The 22,800-nt window shown below is 37.6% G+C and overlaps 1 protein-coding gene across 1 annotated transcript in view; it reads right to left on the reverse strand.

Moving 5' to 3' along the window:
• The window catches only part of LOC149551674 (vacuolar-sorting receptor 1-like), a 69,574-nt gene that overhangs the window by 45,404 nt on the left and 1,370 nt on the right, over nucleotides 1–22,800 (reverse strand). Inside the window, exon 2 of the mRNA XM_089789726.1 lies at nucleotides 22,342–22,741. Within this exon, the coding sequence (XP_089645852.1) occupies nucleotides 22,342–22,723 (382 nt within the window). The 5' untranslated portion in view covers nucleotides 22,724–22,741. The remainder of the gene's footprint in view (nucleotides 1–22,341; nucleotides 22,742–22,800) is intronic.

Consider the following 22,800-nt stretch of genomic DNA (forward strand, 5'->3'; position numbering starts at 1 on the left):
GGATCCCATGTGTCCACCCACTCACTCAACTCACGGTGATCCCAATCACACTAAAAATAACTAGTAAAAAAGAAAGCTAGATGTCATGTCCAAATCGTCCATGTACTAGAATCAAAGCTCCAAAATGAATGCATTTTTTATGAGTCTCTAACAGTAGTGCAATCTAATCTATCACCTGTGGACCATTCCTCAACCAACCAAAAGAACCTATGTATTGTTGAATCAAGATTCCCCCCTATGATAATGTTGAACTATACCAATCAACAATGCAATGAGCATCAAGAAGCTCTACTCCTGAAATCTTCAGTTGCTCCTTAACTAGAGCTATCTTCACACATGCCCTTACTCCATGATGTTCCCCTTTCCCATGGTCAAACTCAAAACTACTCCAAATATGAGGCATCCCCTTCTCTACATGCATCCTACACAACTAATAAAACATGTGACAATTCTTGAATTGACCTATGCAATTATCTAACCAAATGATATCTCTATCCATAGCAATGTCATGATCTTGTAATAAATCAAAATAATTCTCGAAACAATGTTACACAAACTCATGAGAGTGAGATCTATCATCACTCATGTAAAAATGGTACTCTCTAATAGTCTTTTGATTATCTTCCACACTATTAGGGGCATGTCTATATGTTATGTCGACAAAAATAGCAATATAAATAGAGTTGTAATATTGAGATTGTATCTCATTTTGGGGTTGCCATGTGTAGTTATCTATAAAGTCAACAACTAATATAATAGTGCCAATGGGAAAAGTCTCCTTACACATTCTAAATTGCTGATCCAACCACTGCAACCTCTAACTATGCCTTGCATACTTGTAGAAAATATTTGTCTTGAAATCTAAAATAAAACTAGCCAAACTAATTTCTTTTGCAACCAATTCACATTTGCATCCCTCACCTCCACTCTTCAATGTGTATTTCACTATTTCATATACCATTTTTTTTACTATTGTCTTCCCAAGATCTTGTTCGCACCCCTCCTAGAAACATGTGTCAAACTTGGATAAGCAACCACTTGTTGAATACTTCTCATTTAAGTAAGCATTTCTATCAAAGAAACATTCATCAACTCTAGGACATAAAAATTGATCTAGCAAGTCTCTTGATGATTTTGGAAGCCCACTAGCATCATAATTCTCCAACATTTTTTTACTATGCAAAGTAGATGTTGGATACAATTAAGCAATTGTGTATTGTCTTTGATGTTACACAAATGCCATATCAGTTATCAGACAGAGTCTACCGAGTTCTGTCGGTCAGGAAAATAGTTTACAGAGTCTACCGAGCTCAGTCGGTCAGTAAAGCCTTTTGCAGTGTATACCGAGCGTTCCTGTATGTCACACGGTGAGTTAGTGTTAACCGAGTTTGCACGGTAAGCTAAGGAAAGTTTAGTTCTTACCGAGATCACTTGGGTATCAAAGGATTTTGTAGCGGACGGTTAGTATTAACCGAGTTTGCATGGTAAGCTAAGGAAAGCTTAGTTTTCACCGAGCTCACTCGGTAGTCAAAGACAGCTTTTACCGAGTCTAGTCGGTTTCCAAAGGAAGTGGTAGGTTTACCGAATTCCTCGGTAATTGTAGTTTTTACCGAGTTCTGCCGGTTAACATAGGAAGCAGTTTTTTTTGAGCAGCGTCCGCCAGTGAAGAATTTTGTTTTGATTGTTAGTTCAAGCCGACTTTGGAATATGTTTTGTCAAGTTGGTTGGGCCGACCTGGTATTATGTATAGTATATAAAGAGGTGCTCAAGATGCGAAAAAGTGTGGAAAAAAGAGTGTATACGGATAGTGCAAGGAAGTGCAAGGAAGAGACTTGTATGTGCCTAAGCAGAGTTGACCAAAGGGAAATCTTGGAGCTGCAAAGATATATTTAATCAGTAAGGATCTTGTGGAGCTAAACTGAGATCTGTATTCAGCAAGATAAGTTGCATGTATTTTCAGATCATTCATTGTTGCTTTCTAACCATTGTAACAGTGATTCCAAAATCTCCTAACAGAGTTGGTTTAACAGCCATTCCATAAATCCTTTAACAGGGTGGCAATTCAGTTGAATTGTTCTAAAGACCTCTTACAAGGCCACTCCTAAAAGGGTGATTAAATCCTCTAACAGGGTCACACCTAACAGTGTGTTTTATAACCTTTAACAGGGTTGGCTCCTAATAGGGCTCACTTCAGAAGAGTGAAAATTGGTGACTAGTTGCTGGTGGTTTTTCCCATATTGGGTTTCCACGTAAATCTGGTGTCTACTGTGTTCATGATTACTTTCTTTTGCATGGTCGCTTATTTTAGTAAATGCTTAACAAATTAACTAAACATCTATCAAGTTTTAAGCAGTAATTTATGTGTTTACCGAGTAGCAGCAGCAACTAAGTTTAAGGCATCTTTGGGATTGTTGAATTTGTTTATGTGGTAACTGATTCACCCCTCCCCTCTCAGTTACCCCATCTTCATTTTCCAAAAATTGGTATCAGAGCTTTTGGTGCTTGCAGGAGGAGATTTCAAAGATCTAAGCCAAAGATCAAGATGTCTTACAAGAGGGAAATTCCAAGGCTTAACCGAAACAACTTCTCAGCATGGCAGGGATTAATGAGACTCCATCTAGCTTCCATTGGTGACACTGGTCTGAAATATCTTGATGAGAAATATGTAGAACCATCAGGTACATTATCAGTCAATGACATTGCTATAAAGAAGACTCATAACATTATGATGATTGATATTGCATCTACCTTGAGTTATGAAGAGTTTGATGATGTCAAGGACTGCACTACTGCCTATGAAATGTGGGAAAGACTGAAAGAGATCTATGGTGGAGATGACAATGTCAAAAGAGCCAAAGCTAAAAGTCTGAGAGGACAGTTCGATCAGATGAAAATGAAAGAAGATGAAAACATTGCCAAATATGTTGAAAGAATTAAAACATGTGTCAGTGCTATCAAAGCTTCTGGAGGAAGTATCAGTGAAGAGACAGTCATAAGTAAAGTTCTTAGAACTCTACTTTCAATTTATGCCATCAGGGTATCATCCATTCAAGAAAGAAGGTGTGAGGCCAATCACAAGATAAACCTAGAGGCCATAGTTGGAAGATTGACAACATTTGAACTAGATAATTTTGATAATTATGTTCCAGCTGCAAAGAACATTGAGTCTTCATTTGAAGACAAGCTTTCACTCAAGGACAAAGGCAAGAAGAAGAAGGAATCTTAGTCAGAGAGTGAAGATCAATCAGATCAGAGTTCTGACAGCGACCTTGAAGTAATTGAAGCTCTACTTGCAAGGAAATATTCAAGAGGAAGAGGTAAATAAAAAGGTAAAGTACCCCTAATCTGCTTTTCATGTGAAGAAGTCGGTCATATTGCTGCAAGGTGTGCAAACAAGAAAGATAAAGATGAAAAGAAAGATAATAAATGGAACAGTAAGAAAGATCTCAAATCATTTAAGGATAAAAGTAAGAAATCATGTTTTATGGCTAAAGATTATAATGATTCTAATGATGAAGAAGAGGATGAGATTGTTTACATTGCTGTAAAAGATGAATCTGACAATGAAGAAATGGCACTCATCTCTCACATAAGTAAGAATGATACATGGATCATTGATAGTGGCTGCTCACATCATATGACTGGAGATAAAACAAAGTTTGATCAATTTGAAGAGTATGATGGTGGTAGTGTAAGATTTGGAAACAATGAACCTTGTTGCATCAAAGGAAAAGGAAGAATCACTCTAACCTAGGAACTTGTATGTGATAATGCTTATTGGGTAGAAGGCCTAAAGCACAATTTGTTGAGTGTGGCACAGTTACTCAACAATGGACTCAAAGTAGAATTCATCCAAGGCAAAGCAAGACTGCTGAACAGTAAAGGAAAGCTGATTGGATCTGGTACTCAAACTAAAGGTAACTTGTTCTATCTTGAACTTGATGAACATTCATGTTTTATTGCTCAAGTAGAAGAGAGTTGGTTATGGCATAAAAGGTTATGTCATGTGAATTTTGACAATTTGGTAAAGATAAGCAAATTCAAGAAAGTGAGAGGCATTCCTGATTTAAAGAAACCAGAGGTCGGTTTATGCAAGAATTGTCAAATTGGAAAGATGGGTAAGTCTAGTTTCAAAAGCAAAAATTATCAGTCTGAAGATTTATTAGAAATTGTGCATACTAACTTATGTGGACCTATTGAAACTGAAAGCTATACTGGTGAAAAATATTTTATTCTTTTTGTTGATGATTATTCAAGAATGATGACCGTCATGTACCTAAGGAACAAATCAGAAGCATTTGAAAAGTTCAAATGGTATTTGGCAAGAGTAGAAAAAGAAACAGGGAAAAGATAGAAATGCCTAAGGTCAGACAGAGGTGGTGAATTTATTTCACATGAATTCAATAACTTTTGTATTGAAAGAGGAATCAAAAGACAGGTTTCAGCACCAGGTACTCCTAAACAAAATGGCATAGCTAAAAGAAGGAACAGATCCATCATGGATTGTGCAAGAACTTTGATGATAGAAAAGAATGTTGCTATCAAATACTGGAAGGAGGCTATCAGTACAGAAGTTCATACCTTAAACCGAGTACAGTTGAAAATAGACTCATTCAAAACTCCCTATGAATTATGGTATGGCTATAAACCCAATGTAAGTTATCTGAAAGTATTTGGAAGCAAATGTTATATCTTGAAAGAATCTAGAAAAGGTAAATTTGATGTAAAAGGTGATGAAGGTATATTTCTTGGATACTCATGCAAGAGTAAAGCATATAGATGCTTGAACTTATCTACTCACAAAGTCATAGAAAGTATACATGTGAAAGTTGATGAGTTTGCAGAAAAGACTGAAGAAGAAAGCAGAAGAGAACCAGAAGATTACAAAAGATTCGTCTTCAATGAACCGGATATAATATCAACTGCATCAGAAAATCAGAAACCTTCTTCTATCGAGTCATCACTAACCGAGTTGCAGGAAACATCTACCGAGCCAACATCTACCGAGCCAACGTCTACCAAGTCAGAGAATACCGGGTTAGAGATTACCGAGCCAGAGGTAACCGAGCATGTGCATACCGAGCCAGTTGATACCGAGCCAGACCAAACCGAGCATGAAGGAGAAATGCAAGAAGATAATGACAAGATTCATCCAAAAGGAAAAGAACCTATTCTAGCCAAGTATGTCAGGAGACATCATTCAGCAAATCAGATCATTGGAAATAAATCTGAAGGAACCATCACAAGAAGTAAGTTGAAAGGTACTTGTTTACTTGCTGATTTTGAACCTAGAACTGTCAAAGATGCATTAGAAAATGATAATTGGATTGAAGCAATGAATGAAGAAATAGAGCAGATAGAGAAAAACAAGACATGGACTCTTGTACCTAGGCCTAAAGACAAAAATGTAATCGGTACAAAGTCGGTTTTTAGAAATAAGTTGGATGAAAATGGTAAAGTATCAAGAAACAAAGCTAGATTAATGTGCAAAGGATATTCTCAAGAGGAAGGCATAGATTATGGAGAAACTTTTGCTCCCGTTGCTAGATTGGAAGGTATTAGAACCTTATTAGCATATGCTGCTTACAAAGGATTTAAAGTTTATCAGATGGATGTCAAGTCAGCATTTCTAAATGGTATATTGGATGAAGAGGTCTACATTGAACAACCTGAAGGTTTTATAGATCCAGATAAAAAGAACATGGTTTGCAAATTGCACAAGGCACTGTATGGTCTGAAACAAGCCCCTAGAGCATGGTATGAAAGATTGCATAGCTATCTTATTCAAATTGGATTTCAAAGAAATAATGATAACAGTAGTTTGTATATCAAGGAAGGACCAAAAAATAAGATTGTCCTGGCAGAAATATTTGTAGATGATACTGTTTTCACAGGGAATGATGATCTTTGCAAAGAATTTTCAGAACATATGAGCAAGGAATTTGAAATGTCAATGTTCAGTGAAATCAAATTCTTTGTTGGACTTCAAATTCAGCAGAACAAGAATGGCATCTACATCACTCAAGCAAAATACATCAAAGAGATATTGAAAAAGTTTGGTATGGAAGACTGTAAACTAGTTGGAACTCCCATGTGTACTGGACTAAAACTTACCAAAGAAGATGATTCAAAGGAAATAGATTAGACATTATACAGATCTATGATTGGAAAGTTGCAATATGTAGTTCATACTAGGCCAGATATTGCTCTTGCAGTTGGAATTATGGCAAGATTTTCAGCCAAACCAAGAGAAAATCACATGATGGAAATCAAGAGGATAATGAGATATCTGAAAGGAATTGAAGATTATGGATTATGGTATAAATTTGGAGGAAACCTAGACTTAAAAGTGTTTACTGATGCTGATTGGCCAGGAAACCTTGATGACAGAAAAAGCACAAGTGGAGGTGCATTCTTTCTTGGAAAGAGGTTGGTTTCTTGAACAAGCAAAAAGCAAAATTGTACATCTCAATCAACAGCAGAGGCAGAGTATGTTGTTGCAGCAGTAAACTGTTCTAATATTGTTTGGTTCAAGCAATTGCTACAAGGCATGAAGATGAAAATCAAGGAACCAGTTGTCATGTTTTGTGATAATACAAGTGCAATCAACATATCTAAGAATCCAGTAATGCATTCTAAGACTAAGCACATTGCAATCAAGTATCACTTTGTCAGAGAATTGGTGCAGGACAAGGAAATCAAATTGGAATATGTCCATACAAAGGAATAGATTGCTGACATATTCACAAAGCCTTTACCTAAGGATGCATTTTTGTATCTCAGAGGTAAGTTAGGGGTCATTCCCCTATCTGAAGTTCACTAAAAATAAGTTTTAGTGATGCATCAGCTCTTACAAAATTGAACAATCATCAGTTGATGCAGCAAATCAAGGAAATATTGCATATGAATCAGTACTAAAGGTACAATAAAATTCATTGAAATTAGATTGTCTTTGGCATGTGTTGTCAAAGAGGGAGAGTTTTACTGTCATATCTTTCCAAAATTTGATTATGTAATTCCTTCACAGAGGGAGATTACTGTAAGAGGGAGAGTTCTCTATCTTAGAGGGAGAATTGTTAATTATGTTGTGTTGCTGTAGACTTGCTTTCAAATTTCATTTCTGCTATGACATGTTGTGTTGCCATCAATGCCAAAGAGGGAGATTGCTGGATACAATTAAGTAATTGTGTATTGTCTTTGATGTTACACAAATGCCATATCGGTTATCAGACAGAGTCTACCGAGTTCTGTCGGTCAGGAAAATAGTTTACATAGTCTACCGAGCTCAATCGGTCAGTAAAGCCTTTTGCAGTGTATACCGAGCGTTCCTGTATGTCACACGGTGAGTTAGTGTTAACCGAGTTCGCACGGTAAGCTAAGGAAAGTTTAGTTCTTACCGAGATCACTCGGGTATCAAAGGATTTTGTAGCGGACGGTTAGTATTAACCGAGTTCGCATGGTAAGCTAAGGAAAGCTTAGTTTTCACCGAGCTCACTCGGTAGTCGAAGATAGCTTTTACCGAGTCTAGTCGGTTTCCAAAGGAAGTGGCAGGTTTACCGAATTCCCCGATAATTGTAGTTTTTACCGAGTTCTGCCGGTTAACACAGGAAGCAATTTTTTTTGAGTAGCGTCGGCCAGTGAAGAATTTTGTTTTGATTGTTAGTTCAAGCCGACTTTGGAATATGTTTTGTCAAGTTGGTTGGGCCGACCTGGTATTATGTATAGTATATAAAGAGGTGCTCAAGATGCGGAAAAGTGTGGAAAAAAGAGTGTATACGGATAGTGCAAGGAAGTGCAAGGAAGAGACTTGTATGTGCCTAAGCAGAGTTGAGCAGAGGGAAATCTTAGAGCTGCAAAGATATATTTAATCAGTAAGGATCTTGTGGAGCTAAACTGAGATCTGTATTCAGCAAGATAAGTTGCATGTATTTTCAGATCATTCATTGTTGCTTTCTAACCATTGTAACAGTGATTCCAAAATCTCCTAACAGAGTTGGTTTAATAGCCATTCCATAAATCCTTTAACAGGGTGGCAATTCAGTTGAATTGTTCTAAAGACCTCTTACAAGGCCACTCCTAACAGGGTGATTAAATCCTCTAACAGGGTCACACCTAACAGTGTGTTTTGTAACCTTTAACAGGGTTGGCTCCTAACAGGGCTCACTTCAGAAGAGTGAAAATTGGTGACTAGTTGCTGGTGGTTTTTCCCATATTGGGTTTCCACGTAAATCTGGTGTCTACTATGTTCATGATTACTTTCTTTTGCATGGTCGCTTATTTCAGTAAATGCTTAACAAATTAACTAAACATCTATCAAGTTTTAAGCAGTAATTTATGTGTTTACCGAGTAGCAGCAGCAACTAAGTTTAAGGCATATTTGGGACTGTTGAATTTGTTTATGTGGTAACTGATTCACCCCTCCCCTCTCAGTTACCCCATCTTCATTTTCCAACAGTAGAATGGATGGAGCGTAATTTTTCATCGTGCATAGAAAACTCCACATGATATTTGCAACAACATGTATTTCAAATTTTAAGTGGTACACAATAAAATGACTTCAAAGATTCAAAATCCCTTTGTGATATATGCAATCTTGGATGACTCTCTCTAAGTTCTTTGAACAACATAGTTTGACTTACTTCCAAATAATGTTTAGGATGTGGCGTACGGTCTCTAATGCCAATTCTTGACTTCGACACATCTTTAGCATTGGGCGATACTCTTGAGCTAGAGTGCCAAAAATGTGTAATTTATTGCTTCACATCATTGATTATCTTCTTATCAAAACATGGAAGTCTCCCACCAAAAGCCCATGTATCATTTTGAAGAGGATCATCAATTCTCTCTCATCTAGTAAATGTTCTTCTCAAAGTAATACGATTTAGGTTTCAAGTTAATAAAATTTTGTCTCATATATCTACCCTTTCTCAAATGATGACTTACCAAATAGGTTCTAATAACCCTTTGATAAGCTCTCTTATCCTTCTCCTAGCTATTTTTCCCAATGCTATTGAGAGCATTGAAAAGATTTTTCACAATAATGGCATTTCTTTCCATTGTCTTATTGACATGAATCTTCAATTTGGAAAGCATAGGTACATCTTTTGCATCTTTAATAAGTGCATAAAAAGTTGACATTGCTCCACCACTGTCTTGTTGCCAAAAAAATCTTATATAGTCTTGAAGCTCATAATTGAATGGTTCTTTGTGATTTTTTTCCATTCAAATTAGTAATAATCATTTCATTAATTTCAATTATCCATTTTGGTATTCTAGGACCTTTATGGCGATTATAATGAGGAGATATGTAACATTCTTGTGCATTTTCATTTTTGACATGGTCAATCATGGAATTTACATTATGAATTGGTAAATTTTACTCCTCCAAATTTTCAATCCCAAAATTATCATTATCAATTGGTACATTTTCATTCCCCAACTGAACATATTCATTTTTTGACTCTATGATTTCACCTTTGATCAATACATCATCAACTTGATTCACATTTAACATACCATGTCTCTTCCTTCGTGATTTAACTTGTCCCTTTCCTTATATGTTGCAATGTCTTCATTTGATACCTTCCTTTTGAATTTAGCCTTTTGACGACTACTTCTCCCTATCAAAACAACAATATCGGACGCCTAATCAAATCTTGTGGCAACCATTTTGGTTGAATGGGCCCCAAACAATGTTTTTTCTCCAAACCCATGAAAATGGCCCAAAAAACATGATTGTCAAGTTTGTAGTGATAGAGAATATTTTGGAAAAATTCTACCAGTAAAATAATTTAGGTATTTGATCCCATATCGGCTATCTGATCCCATATTGGCTATCAGATCCAATATTAGGTATTCAATCCAATATCGAGTACCCAAAATGATCGCTCAAAATTTGAAGGGAAATCAATTGTGCAACTATGGAAAATCAACTAGTATATATTATTATATATTAGTATATTATTATTGTTGTATAGTCGAGTAATATATTATTATTATTATATGATATAGTAATGTATTATTATTATATAGTAATAGGGTTGTTGGCTAGAGTACTCAATACAATGGGTTGAATGGGGCGTGGACTAGCCTACAACCCCATTCAACCTATAAGATTGATTACCCTATTTCCCTTGGGGTCCTAAGACCCATAAGGACACATGTTGCAATCCAATAGGTCCAATGGGGTCATGGGCTATCCTACAACCCCATTGGACCCATAGCATCGATTACCCTATGTCCCTAGGGGTCTTAGGACCCCTAGGGACACATGTTGTGATGCATTAGATTGAATGAGGTCATGGGCTAGCCCATGACCCCATTCGAATCATTGCATCGAATATCCTATGTCCCTAGGGGTCCTAGGACCCCTAGGGACACATGTCATGATGCAATAGGTCTAACAGCTCAAGACCCCATTCAACCCATTGCATCGATTACACTATGTCTCTAGGGGTCCTAAGACCCCTAGGGACACATGTCATTATACAATGGGTGGAATAAGGTTAGGTTGATTAACCTATGTCTCTAGCTAGGACCCCTAGGGACATATGTCAGGATGCAATGGCTCCAATGGGGTCATGGGCTAGCCCACGATCCCACGACCCCATTTGACCCATTGCATCGATTACCCTGTCCTTCTACTCCTAGGACCCCTAGGGACACATGTCATGATGCAATAGGTTGAATGGGGCCATAAGATAGGCAATAACCCCATTCGACCCATTGCATTGATTACCCTGTGTCCTTTATGACCCCTAGGGACACATGTCATTATGCAATGGGTCTAATGGGGTTGTGGTTTAGTCCACAACCCCATTTGACCCATAGGATCGATTACCCTATGTCCCTAGGGGTCCTAGGACCCCTAGGAACACATGTCATAATGAAATGGGTCGAATGGGGTCGTGGGCTAGCCTATTATCCCATTGGACCCATTTCATCGATTACCCTATGTGCCTACAGGTCGTAGGACCCGTAGGGACAGATGTTGTGATGCAATAAGTCGAATGGGGTCATGGGCTAGCCCACAACCCCATTGGACCAATAGAATCAATTACCCTATGTCCCTAGGGGTCTTAGGACCCCTAGGGAAACATGTCAAAATACAATTGGTCCAATGGGGTCGTGGGCTAGTCCACGGCCCTATTCGACCCATTGTATTGATTACCTTATGTTCCTAGGGCTCCTATGACCCCTAGGGACACATGGAATGATGCAACAAGTCCAATGGGGTCATGGGCAAGCCCATGGACCCATTAGACCTATAGCATCGATTACCCTATCTCCCTAGAAGTCTTAGGACCCCTAGGGACACATGTCATGATGCAATGAGTTGAATGGGGTCATGGGCTAGCCCACAACCCCATTGGACCCATAGAATTGATTACCCTATGTCCTTAGGGGTCCTAGGACCCCTAGGGACACATGTTGTGATGTAATGGGTCCAATGGGGTCATGGGATAGCCCAGGAGCCCATTCGACCCATTGCATCAATTACCTTATGTCCCTAGGGCTCCTATGACCCCTAGGGACACATGTTATGATGTAATGGGTCTAGTGGGGATGTGGGCTAGCCCACGACCCCATTTGACCCATAACATCAATTACCCTATGTCCTCAGAGGTCCTAGGACCCTTAGGAACACATGTCGTGATGCAATGGGTCAAATGGGGTCATGGTCTAGCCCACAGCCCCATTCGACTGATAACATCGATTACCCTATGTAATATCACGATGCTATGGGTCCAATGGGGTCTTGGGCCCACGACCCCATAACATCAATTATCTTATGTCCCTAGGGGTACATGTCATGAAGAAATGGGTCCAATGGGGTCATCAGCTAGACCCATAACATCAATTACCCTATGTCCCTAGGGGTCCTATGACCCCTAAGGACACATGTCTCAATGCAATGGGTCCAATGGGGTCATGAGTTAGCCCATGACCCCAATGGACCCATAAAATTGATTACCCTATGTCCCTAGGGGTCCTAGGACCCCTAGGGACACATGTCATGATGCAATGGGTCCAATGGGGTCATGGGCTAGCCCACGACCCCATTGCATTGATTACTCTATGTCCGTAGGGGTCTTAGGACCCCTAGGGACACATGTCACGATGCAATGGGTCCAATGCCCACAACCTCATTTGACCCATAACATCAATTACCTTATGACCCTAGGGGTCCTAGGACCCCTAGGGACACATGTCACGATGTAATGGGTCCAATGGGCCATTAGACCCATAGCATCAATTACCCTATGCCCGTCCCTAGGGTTCCTAGGACCCATAGCAACACATGTCATGATTCAATGGGTCCAATGGGGTTGTGGGCTACCCCACAACCCTCTTCGACCCATAGCATCAATTATGTTATGTCCCTAGGGGTATTAGGACCCCTAGGGACACATGTCATGATGCAATGGGTCCAATGGGGTCATGGGCTAGGGGTCATAGGGTAATCGATGCAATGGGTCGAATGGGGTTGTGGACTAGCCCACGACCCCATTTGACGCATTACATTGATTACCCTATGTTGCTAGGGCTCCTAGGACCCCTAGAGACACATTTCATGATGCAATGGGTTGAATGGGGTCGTGATCAACTACCCTATGTCCTTAGGTGTCATAGGACCCCCTAGGGACACATTTCATAATGCAATGGGTCAAATGGGCTTTTGTGCTAGCCCATGATTCCATTTGACCCATTGTATTGATTATCCTATGTCCCTAGGGATTCTAGGACCCCTAGGGACATATCTCACGATGCAATGGGTCCAATGGAGTTGTGGGCTAGCCCATAGCCCCATTCGACCCATGGCATTGATTACCCTATCCCTAGGGGTCCTAGCACCCTTGGGGACATAGGGTGACATAGGGTAATCGATCATATTATAATTTAATAAACTTTATAATACTATGTAATAATATATATTATAGTAATATATATTTAATATTATAATAATAATAATAATATTTAGTTAATATTTATAATATTATAGATAGTATATAATGCTATATAATAATATATAGTGGTATGATACTAATATACTAACTAATCACATTTAATATAATATCTAATATTATGACAATAAAATTTGTTATATAATTTTTTTTTTAAAAAATAGTATTCAAATATATCATTATATTTTAAATGTGAAAACATATTTAAATATGTTTGTTAACTTTTTGTTTAAAATGTACAATTATTTCCCACCTTCTCAATTTTTGAATTTTTCTTTTGCTGCCACATTTCGAGTACTCAATTTTGGATCAGGTACCTGATTAGGCTTGGTATTTACCAAACCTCTTTGGTCAACTCAAAAAACATGTTTGAGACACTTTAGTGACATTCAACTTTGAGTAGCCAGCTGACAATATTTTTTTCATTGAAATTCAATGAAATGAAAAGGGTTTTTTGATAACACTCTCAATATTCCATTGATATAATTGCTCTCAAATTTTGAGTTTGATAAGTATTTATTAGTTAATTTTTAATGAAGATGTCTGTAAACTATTGATTGACATACTCATTGAAAAATAGCTATAACTTTCAAACGGTATGACATTTTTGAAATCCAAAATTTGTGTCACATTCTATGCTTTGCCTAGTATAAGAAAAAATAAAGAAAAGATTAATTTTATAAAGTTTTCAATTAGTTAAGGTGGTCAAACACGGGATTTTTTTATTCTAAAAAATTTATAGTAGAAAATTCATAATTAATTATTTATTGGGAATGAAAATACCCAAAAATATGCATCACATCTGAGCATGAGTTTACTTTTTATATTTATTATTATATTAAAAAATATTATCATTTGATTTTGATTAAGGTGGTCAGACGTACACCTACTTTTTATTTTTGCCCTAAAATTTTCGTGGTACAACATTAAAATCCAAATTTTTGACCAATCAAATAATTTTTTCTTTAGATAAGGCCTAGTAGTTTAGAAACTAGATTCAATTTCCTACAGATTTTTTTCTTACAAATTTTTGATACAAAGTCCATAGCTACTTTAAAATTATGTGCCAAGTGAACATAATCTTGATTTGTTGGTTTTTCATTGCCACTTAAGGCCATAGTTTGGTCGACCATGACCCTGCACATACCCTGAAGTTTAGATTGAAGTTAAGATATAGAAAGGGTAATTATTGGTATAATAAATATGGAAAAATAATTTTTGGTCTCTTCTTATATGACTCCTTGTCGAAGGCTCAATGCTCATTTCCTAATCTCTTACTTGGTAACAATGAACAATGTGTTATAGCATTTTTAATAGAAAAAATTCATCTAACTTTTTTATATATAAAATTATAAATATTAGACAATACTTATAGATAAAGTGTATTACAAATATTCTTTAAATAAATATTTTATATTAAATAGATTTATTTTATAATATATTTTTAATTTGTAAATGTTATTTATTTGATTTGTTTGAACATAAAATATTACACCCTTCAAATGCAAGTTACTAACCCACCCCTGCAGATGGAGATCCCTACTACAAGCCTAGTTAGGGAGGAGGGGATAGAGATTCCTTGTGACCCAAATCCCAAGGTTTTGGAGTTTTTCCTTGAGACCTACAAACCTTCAGATGCTCAAGGATTTGAATCCAGGGACCTTGGTGCTTTGCACTCCTTTGAGTGTGAGGTAACCCCTTAAAAGGAGACAAAGGTTCCCCATTGACCTTGGCACAACATAAAATTATGGACTTGTCGGCTAAGGCTTCCTGGGATTCCTCCTCTAAATGTATTGGGGTGATAAGTTCCTCGTCCCCTGTTCATTCTCTTGTTGGTAAATCATGTATCTTTGTGGTTATCCCTTGGCCAAGGTCCTCTTTTGGAGTGCCCTTCAATGGTCCTATCTCTTCAAACTTGACAAGAGCTAATCTAGTTTACCCTAACCTAAGGTTGGGGATAGATGGGGATTATGATTCTGCAATGTTGGAAGAGGTGATATCAACAATGGTCGATAAGAAAAAAAAAAGGAAGAATAAAATAGATGTGGGTAAAGACATAAGAGTGGGTAAACCCTCAGGGGAGAAAGGAACTAGTAAACGGGTGAGAGACCCCTAGAAGATGTTGGCAAGCAATGGGGCCCCTCTTGGGTGTTCACTAAGTGTTTGGGCCAAAGGATTTGGTTGTTTCAGAAACTAGAGCGGTTTCATTTTTGTTATTATGGTCAGAATAGTTTCCTAGAATGTTAGAGGACTGAACAGTCACTTTAAGTAGCATATGTTGAAAAGTGCCTTACTTGATTCTAAGGTTAATATGGTGCTCATTCAAGAAACTAAGATAAGTAAAGATAACTTGGACAAGGTGATGCCCTACATCTGGTTGATGGCATATTGGGTCTCTCAAGAGGCCAATGGTGCTTCTGGAGGTTTGGCTATCACCTGGAATGCAAACAAAATTTTAGGTACTCTCTTTTACTCTGGTGCAACATCCATTATTTTATTTTTCCATGACAATATTACTGGTTGGTATTGGAATTTTGTGAGCATCTATGCTTCTAACTCTAAGGGGAAAATAAAAAAATAATGAGAATCCCTAAAAATATGATGTGTAACAACCAGAATGTTAGATGGATGTTAGCCAGCAATTTCAACATTCCTCTTCTCCCTTTGGAGAAACTAGGGAGCTCTGAGGACTTCACTGATAGTATGGTAGACCTTGAAGACTTCTTCCAAGCAACTAGTTTATTAGATATAGACCTCAAGGGGTGAGGTTTACTTGGTCCAACTAGAGATAGGGAAAAAAGCATCATCCAAGTCTAATTGGACAGGTTTTCTCTGTCATCCAACTGAAGTAATATTGATGACTTCTTCCTGGAGACCAAACCTAGAATGGGGTCAAACAATAGTGCTCTTCTCATGGAATTGAAAGTAGGAAAAATAAAAGTTGGCCCTTTTAGATTTAAGATAATGTGGTGATCCAATGGCAAGTTAAGAGACCTGATAGATGGATGGTTAAAGACCCAAGCCAATTTTTCTCCTCTTTTAAACTCTAGCTTTAAGTTGGATGTTATTAGAGATAGGTTTAAGAAGTGGAATAAACTGTCCTTTGGAAATATTTTTGAGAAGAAAAAGGAATTGGAAAGAAAACTCCTAATCTCCCAAAAGAAAGTAGAAGAGATTTTGAATGACCTGGACTCCCAAAATTTAGAAAGATCCTATAGATACCAATGGCTTTCCATCATGACCTAGGAAGAAACCTTCTGGAGGTAGAAGTTTAAGATCCGATGGCTTACTTAAGGAGATAGGAACACTAAATTCTTCCATCATACAACTTTGCAACACAAGAGTAGAAACACAATCAGATCTCTTAAAGTGGATAATGATAAGGTGGTTACAGATGAAGTTGATATCAATATTAAAGCCATTAACTACTTTCATCAAAGGGGTAATTTTGATGATGGTGTTGAAGACCCCCATGATTTGCTGGAGTGTATTCCTGAGCTTGTTTTGCCTGAGGACAATGTGACAATGACCAAAAATGTTGATAGTGAAGAAGTCAAAATTGTTGCTTTCTCTTTCCAAGGCTTCAAATCTCTAGGCCTTGATGGGTTCCCCTGGGATTTTTTTTAGGATTACTAGGACATTTAGGAGAGGATGTTTTCAAATTTGTCTGTCACTTCTTCATAACTAGTAATATGGCGAACAAAACTAATCAAACCTAAATTGTACTCATTCCTTAAAAAAATTGACCCTAGCTATATGAAAGACTTTTGCCCTATTAGTCTTTGTAATACAATATACAAAATTATAGTCAAGGTTCTCGTGAATAGGATGAAGCCAATCTTGGGAAAAATCATTTCAAAAAACCAAAAAGGATTTGTTGGTGCGAGGAATATTATGGATGCAGTCATTATGACTCATGAAACCTTGCACTCTATGAATGCCAATGTTAAACCAGTAGTGGCTCTCAAGCTCAACATTTCTAAAGTGTGTGATAGGGTGAAATGGTCATTCCTTGCCAAAGTGTTAGCTAAATTTGGCTTCTCTAGTAAGTTCCACAAGATGACTATGAATTGTGTCACCTCTACAAGATATGATGTTCTTGTCAATGGTGCCCCCTCCGGGTTTTTTACTACTGGTAGAGGCCTCAGACAAGGAGACCCCCTTTCTCCTTAACTATTTATAATTGTGGCAGATGTCCTAAGCAGGAACCTAAATAGACTAAAACTCTCCAAAGCTATATGTGGTGTCAAAGCAGCCTCTAATATCCCCATCACTACTCATGAGAAATTTGTGGATGATATTGTTATGTTTGGAGAAGCTATCTTTTTTGAAGCTAAGGCTTGGAAGACCCTGTTAGATAACTATGCCAATTTGTCTGGCCAATATAAAAACTTTCATAAAAGCATACTTTTTTTTTGAACACTCAGTAAGACATGCAAAGAATCTTTTTTGCAGAACTGGAATGCCAAATCCAAAGCCTCCCATATATGTATCTTGGCCTTTCTTTCTATGCAGAAAAAACCAACCATTACTATTGGAATTTTGTCATAGAGAAATTTCAAAAGAAACTAGTTGGCTGGAAAGGCAAACTTCTAAGTTTTGGGGGTAAGCTCCTTCTTCTTAAAGCCTATCTCCAAAGTATTCTAGTGTACCTATTGTCTTTTTCCTTAATGCTTGCAAAGGTGGTAGATATCGTGGAAAAAACAAAAATAAATATATGTGGTCGAAAGTTGAGGAAAAGAGGAAAATGGCTCTTGTCAATTGAAATCAGGTTTGCAAACCCAAGGTTAAATATCAAAAGTATGAACAGATCTCTTGTCTCAAAGATAGATTGGTTAACTTTAGAAGGAGTTAAAGAATGGACAAAAATCCTAAGGGCTAAATACTTATCTTGTGGGCCTTCGTGTTCATATCTTAGCAAGAACAACCCCAATGGTAGCTCTATTCTATGGAAGATTATTCTAAAAACTAGAAGCCTAATTAGAAGAGGTAGTCAAACCCAAATGGGAAATTATAGAAAAAGCCTATTCTAGGAAGAAATTTGGAAGGATGCGGTGCCTATTAAGGAGGTGGTCAATGAATGACTAGGGCTAGATTGACTAGTTGGAGGTGTATGTGGGGGAGAAAGTGGAAAACTACTTAGAATGGGAGAATGGTAGTACCAAATGGAAGGACCTTATTAGCTTGTGGCATGTCCAATGGGAGGCTAGAAGAATTAGACATGTTAACAAAGAGGTAGTTATCTCCCATATAAATGTACTCCCTAACACTACTATCTTTAATCAAGCCTAGGAGGACAATTGGTTCTAGAGATATAAAAACAATGGCCTCTTCTCTATTAGTTTGGCCTACAAAGTGCTTGAAGGCTCTTTTGTTGCTGAAATTTTTTTGAAAAGCATTTGGACCTATAATATACCACCAAAAATAAATTGTATTTGGTAGGTTTTGGCTCATGGGAAAATCCTCACTCTCAATAACCTAACTAAACATAAGCTCCACTTGGTGTGCCCTATGTGAAAAGAATGTTGAGTCTATTAATCATATTTTGTTACATTTTTGGTTCATGATTGAGATTTGGAATCTGGTGCTCAAGGAGTTTCATCTTGTCACAGTTTACCTGTAAAACATTAAGGACGTGATATTACAATGGAAGGTGTTGCCCTTCTCCCACCTATCTCAACTAATACTTGGAAAATTATTCTTCCTATGGTTAGTTGGTGTATCTGGAAAGAGAGAAATAATAGAATCTTTAGAGACAAAAAGAGGGAAGTTGGCTCCATCAAAAATATCACCAGAGATAGTATAAAACTGGAATATAAAATAAAGTTTGATTGATATCAACTAGCAAAAAATTTGGAAAAGGAAAAAATGCTACTGGATTTCACCTAAGAAGGGATGGCTGAAATGTAATGTGGATGGCTACTCCAAAGGCAATCCTAGTGAAGTTGGAGCAAGAGGAATTATCAAAGATTGGAAAGGTGATATTATCCTTGGCTTCACCAAGCAACTAGGTATAAGGTCCAATAATTATGTTGAGGTTGTAGCTATGTGGTTCAGTATTAAAACTCTACAAGACCTTTGAAAGGAAAAAGTTGAGTTGGAGGGTGACTTGAAGCTCATTATTGACCTTCTTTTAAATAAAGTCAAGTGCCCATGGAGTATATCCCCTATAATGGAAGATTACAAAAGAAGACTCTCATCTTTCAGTAATGTGCTAATCAAACACACCCTTAGAGAAGGGAACAAACTCGTGGACTACATGGCTACGTGGGGGCTAAACCATGAAGAATGAAAGGTGGTGACTAAGATGGAGGGGATGCAAGAGTTAAATCAAATTGTTTTAAATGATTACAAAAAATATAATGGTGCATGGTAGAAATTTTAGAAGTGACAGATGGATGACCAAGAAGCCTACTCAGTAGAGTTATGGCCCCATGATCATCAAAGGTATCAATACTATTATAGTGGTGTGTTCAAGTGTGATTTGTAATTATCACATTAATGAGGTTTTAACCCTCATGAAGCTAAAAAGGACAAGCCATATCATTTTAAAAATAAACTTACATCAGGCAAATCTCAACCCATATCCATCATTTTTATTCCCCAAGAAGGTCAATTATTTCGTTGTTAGATATTTATGGTGTTGAGTTGGAAAGTACCCCCACTCAACCGTAGAAGTATGTGTGGCATGTCAATATGATTTACAACATTGATCCCATCAATGACAAGGAAAGAGCCAGATGTGTGAAAAAATATGGAGCTAGCAACAAGGCAAATATTTGTGGCAAGATCTTTTTAACTCCTAAGTCTGAATAGTTTTTGTCACCCTTACTTGGAAATGGAAAGTTTCACTATGCATTCTAAGTCTCTTAATAACATCCTTAGCCCTCAAGTTTCAGAGAAAGCTTCCATGACAAGCAGGGTTGCAGATAGAGGTTCAATCAAGCTTATCTTGGGCCCCGAGAAAGCTAACTACTTGTAGGAGAAGGAGAACATCATGGGTGGCCCACCGAAATGTGTACAACCTAGAAATAACAAAGAATTAGAGCCGAATAAGGATATCTGGGGCTACTTTGTCAAGAAGGGATTATTCTTATATCCTAGCTATGAAAGGCCACAATATCACCCTCTCGACTAAGTTTCCTAACTTGTGGAACAAGGGTCAGGTGGAGATAGGGAGTATCAATTTCGTGGTGACGTTAGAGTTGATTGATGAAGCGACAAGCCTGGATTGTAATGGTGTGCAAATTGAAAGAAAAGTTATGATGAATTATAGAAAATTTAGGCATAAATTGTTTGAAGGAATGGAAGAACCTATTAGAGTCAGTTTTGGAAATGGATATGATAGGCTTTCCCTTCCTAGTCCCTTTGGAGGCATTTGTTATTGGTTAATTATTTCACTCTTGAAGGCTAGTATACATCCTATCATGGCTACTATTTCCCTTTGCTTAACATGTTGTGTCATGGAGAAAAAATGAACATCCCTTTGTTCATGTATTCCTCTCTAGTCAACAGCATTGTCCTGGGTGAAAACCCCCCCATCCACCAAGGGCTCATTTTTTTCCTCTACCATCATGTCTATGCTTACCATCCAGGGCTTGGTAGATGTCTCTCGCCCACTGAAAACCATGCTACTCCTAAAGGGTCTAAGTCCTCGGTGGTTATTGAAGAAATATGCTTGGAAAATACCCCTCTAGAGTGACCCCAAGTCACAGAAATCTCTCAGCCCTCCAAGCCCAAGAAGCCTATTATTTCCATGGAACAATCCCTTTTGCTTGAAGCACCCAAAAAATATAAGAATGCTTCTGCCAAATCTAGCCCTATCAGTAAACCTAAAAAAAGGAGAATGACTAATGACATTATTGACATCAACAATAATGATGGGGAAGAATTTTCTAATTTTGAGGTGGAGGGAAGAGCCACAGACTCAAAAAATTAGAAAGGTAATACTAGTTTTGGGAAAGAAGATCTAGGAGACTTAAAAACAAAAGAAGGAAAAGCTACAAGGAAGAAAGCAAGGACCCCCACAATTCTTAAATGGAGGATAAGGTGAACGAGATAGAAGTGGAGGAAATGCCATAGAAAGTTGAAGGGTGCTCCTTTGAAGATGCGGATTTTGAAGTGGAAGCGGAGGATTCAGATGAGGAAACCCAATCTCCCAAAGAAATGAAAGTGGTGGTGGATCTTGGAATTTTCGATGATGAAGAATTCAAGTCCTCTGATAAAAACAAGGTTAAGGAACAAGATGTCTCCCCTACTTTCATCCAGAGATAGGTGGAAGACTTCAAAAAGGATTGTGAAAAAAAATTCGTTGGAATTAATGAGAAGATTGATGTGTTAAACAATAAGTTCAATATGGTCATCACTAGACTTGAGCTGGGTGTGGTTGTTTTTGTGATTTGCAAGGTGCGGAAGGAAATGATGAGAAAGGTTGTGTTTGGGGTGATCAATGGGAAGAGTAAACTAAGAAAGGCGAGCCAAACTAGGGAGGAAAAGTGCGATGAGATTAAGAGTGTCACATGGATTGAGAACTAGATGGAGGAGATCAAGTACCTCAATGAAGATTGGGAGAACATTAACCAGGCCTAGCTCCCCTTTTTTGTGTTTTTGGCACCTTTTTAGTTCTTTGATGGTTAGAGGTTTTATTAGTGATTTTTAAGACTTCATTGTTATGTCATTGACACTATTGAGCTAGTCTCTCATTATTGTTAACTATATTAATCTCCACTGATATTGGGGTAGCAAGACCTTTGTTTTGGTTAGTAAGTTTAGTAGTTTACAGTTTAGACTTATGTTACCTTTAGATTTGGTTGGTTTAAAACTTTTCGAAGATCATGGCATGTTTTTATTATTTTTCAATTCTATAATTCTGGGTGGGACTCTGACTGTTGGGGTCAGAGTTTGCTTCTCTATTGCTTGGCTGTAATAGCCCAGAACAAGGATGAGATTTTTTTAATGTCGTTATCTAGGTTCAGGACCCTCTTCCTACCTTTTTTAATCAAAATATTTCCACCCAAATACTAAAATCTTAAAATTAGATTTAAAATGCTATTAATCTTACAATGTTTATATCTAATGATAAGCAATTAAAATTATAGAATTTAAGTAATACACTTTTTTTTTTTATAAAACACTTGGGAGGGGTGCATTTAAGTTGCCCCATAGCCCATTGCCTCCCCAACATATAAAAGCGTAAAACAAAAACACAAAATAGTGGTAACCGAAACTACGATTGATTATTATTATTTGTTGTCATTGATTATTGTAAAACTATAGAATTTAAGTAATACACTTTTTTTTTTTAAACACCCCAACATATAAAAGCGAAAAAACTAAAACAACAAAACACTGGTGAGCAAGGAGGCTGGAAACTTACCTCCATGGTCGACCAGAAGAACAGTAGGGAATTCTCCAGGGTGGAATTTAATGGTGCGATCAAAATCCCAGCAGCCCTCACGATTTTGTTGAATATAAGCTACAGAACCCATTACAGTGCCGGCATGCCGAGGAAAACCAAAATTGTTAATAGCAGAGTCATAGGCACCCCTAATGTAATCCGGCCAAGTTACCCTTACATTTTTCTTCTGCAACACATATTCCCCTTTGGCCGAGCCCGAATTCAAAGCCACTATCAACATCGTCGTCGCCAATATTCCATAGATTCTGCCTCCCAATTTTCTTGCCATTGCCGTCTTTACTAGAGGAAAGCCCTGTCTAAAACTTATTAGACTTGGCTCAGTCCCTGCGTTTCGAACCATGGACCTTACCTTCAAACTCTGAATACAAACAAATAACAGGAAAATGAGTTTTGCAAAATGAAAACGGCAGCTTTAAA

The sequence above is a fragment of the Cupressus sempervirens genome, chromosome 6 (genome assembly GCF_028749045.1).
Source record: "Cupressus sempervirens isolate cs-2001-9-10 chromosome 6, ASM2874904v1, whole genome shotgun sequence".
NCBI classification, from domain to species: domain Eukaryota; kingdom Viridiplantae; phylum Streptophyta; class Pinopsida; order Cupressales; family Cupressaceae; genus Cupressus; species Cupressus sempervirens.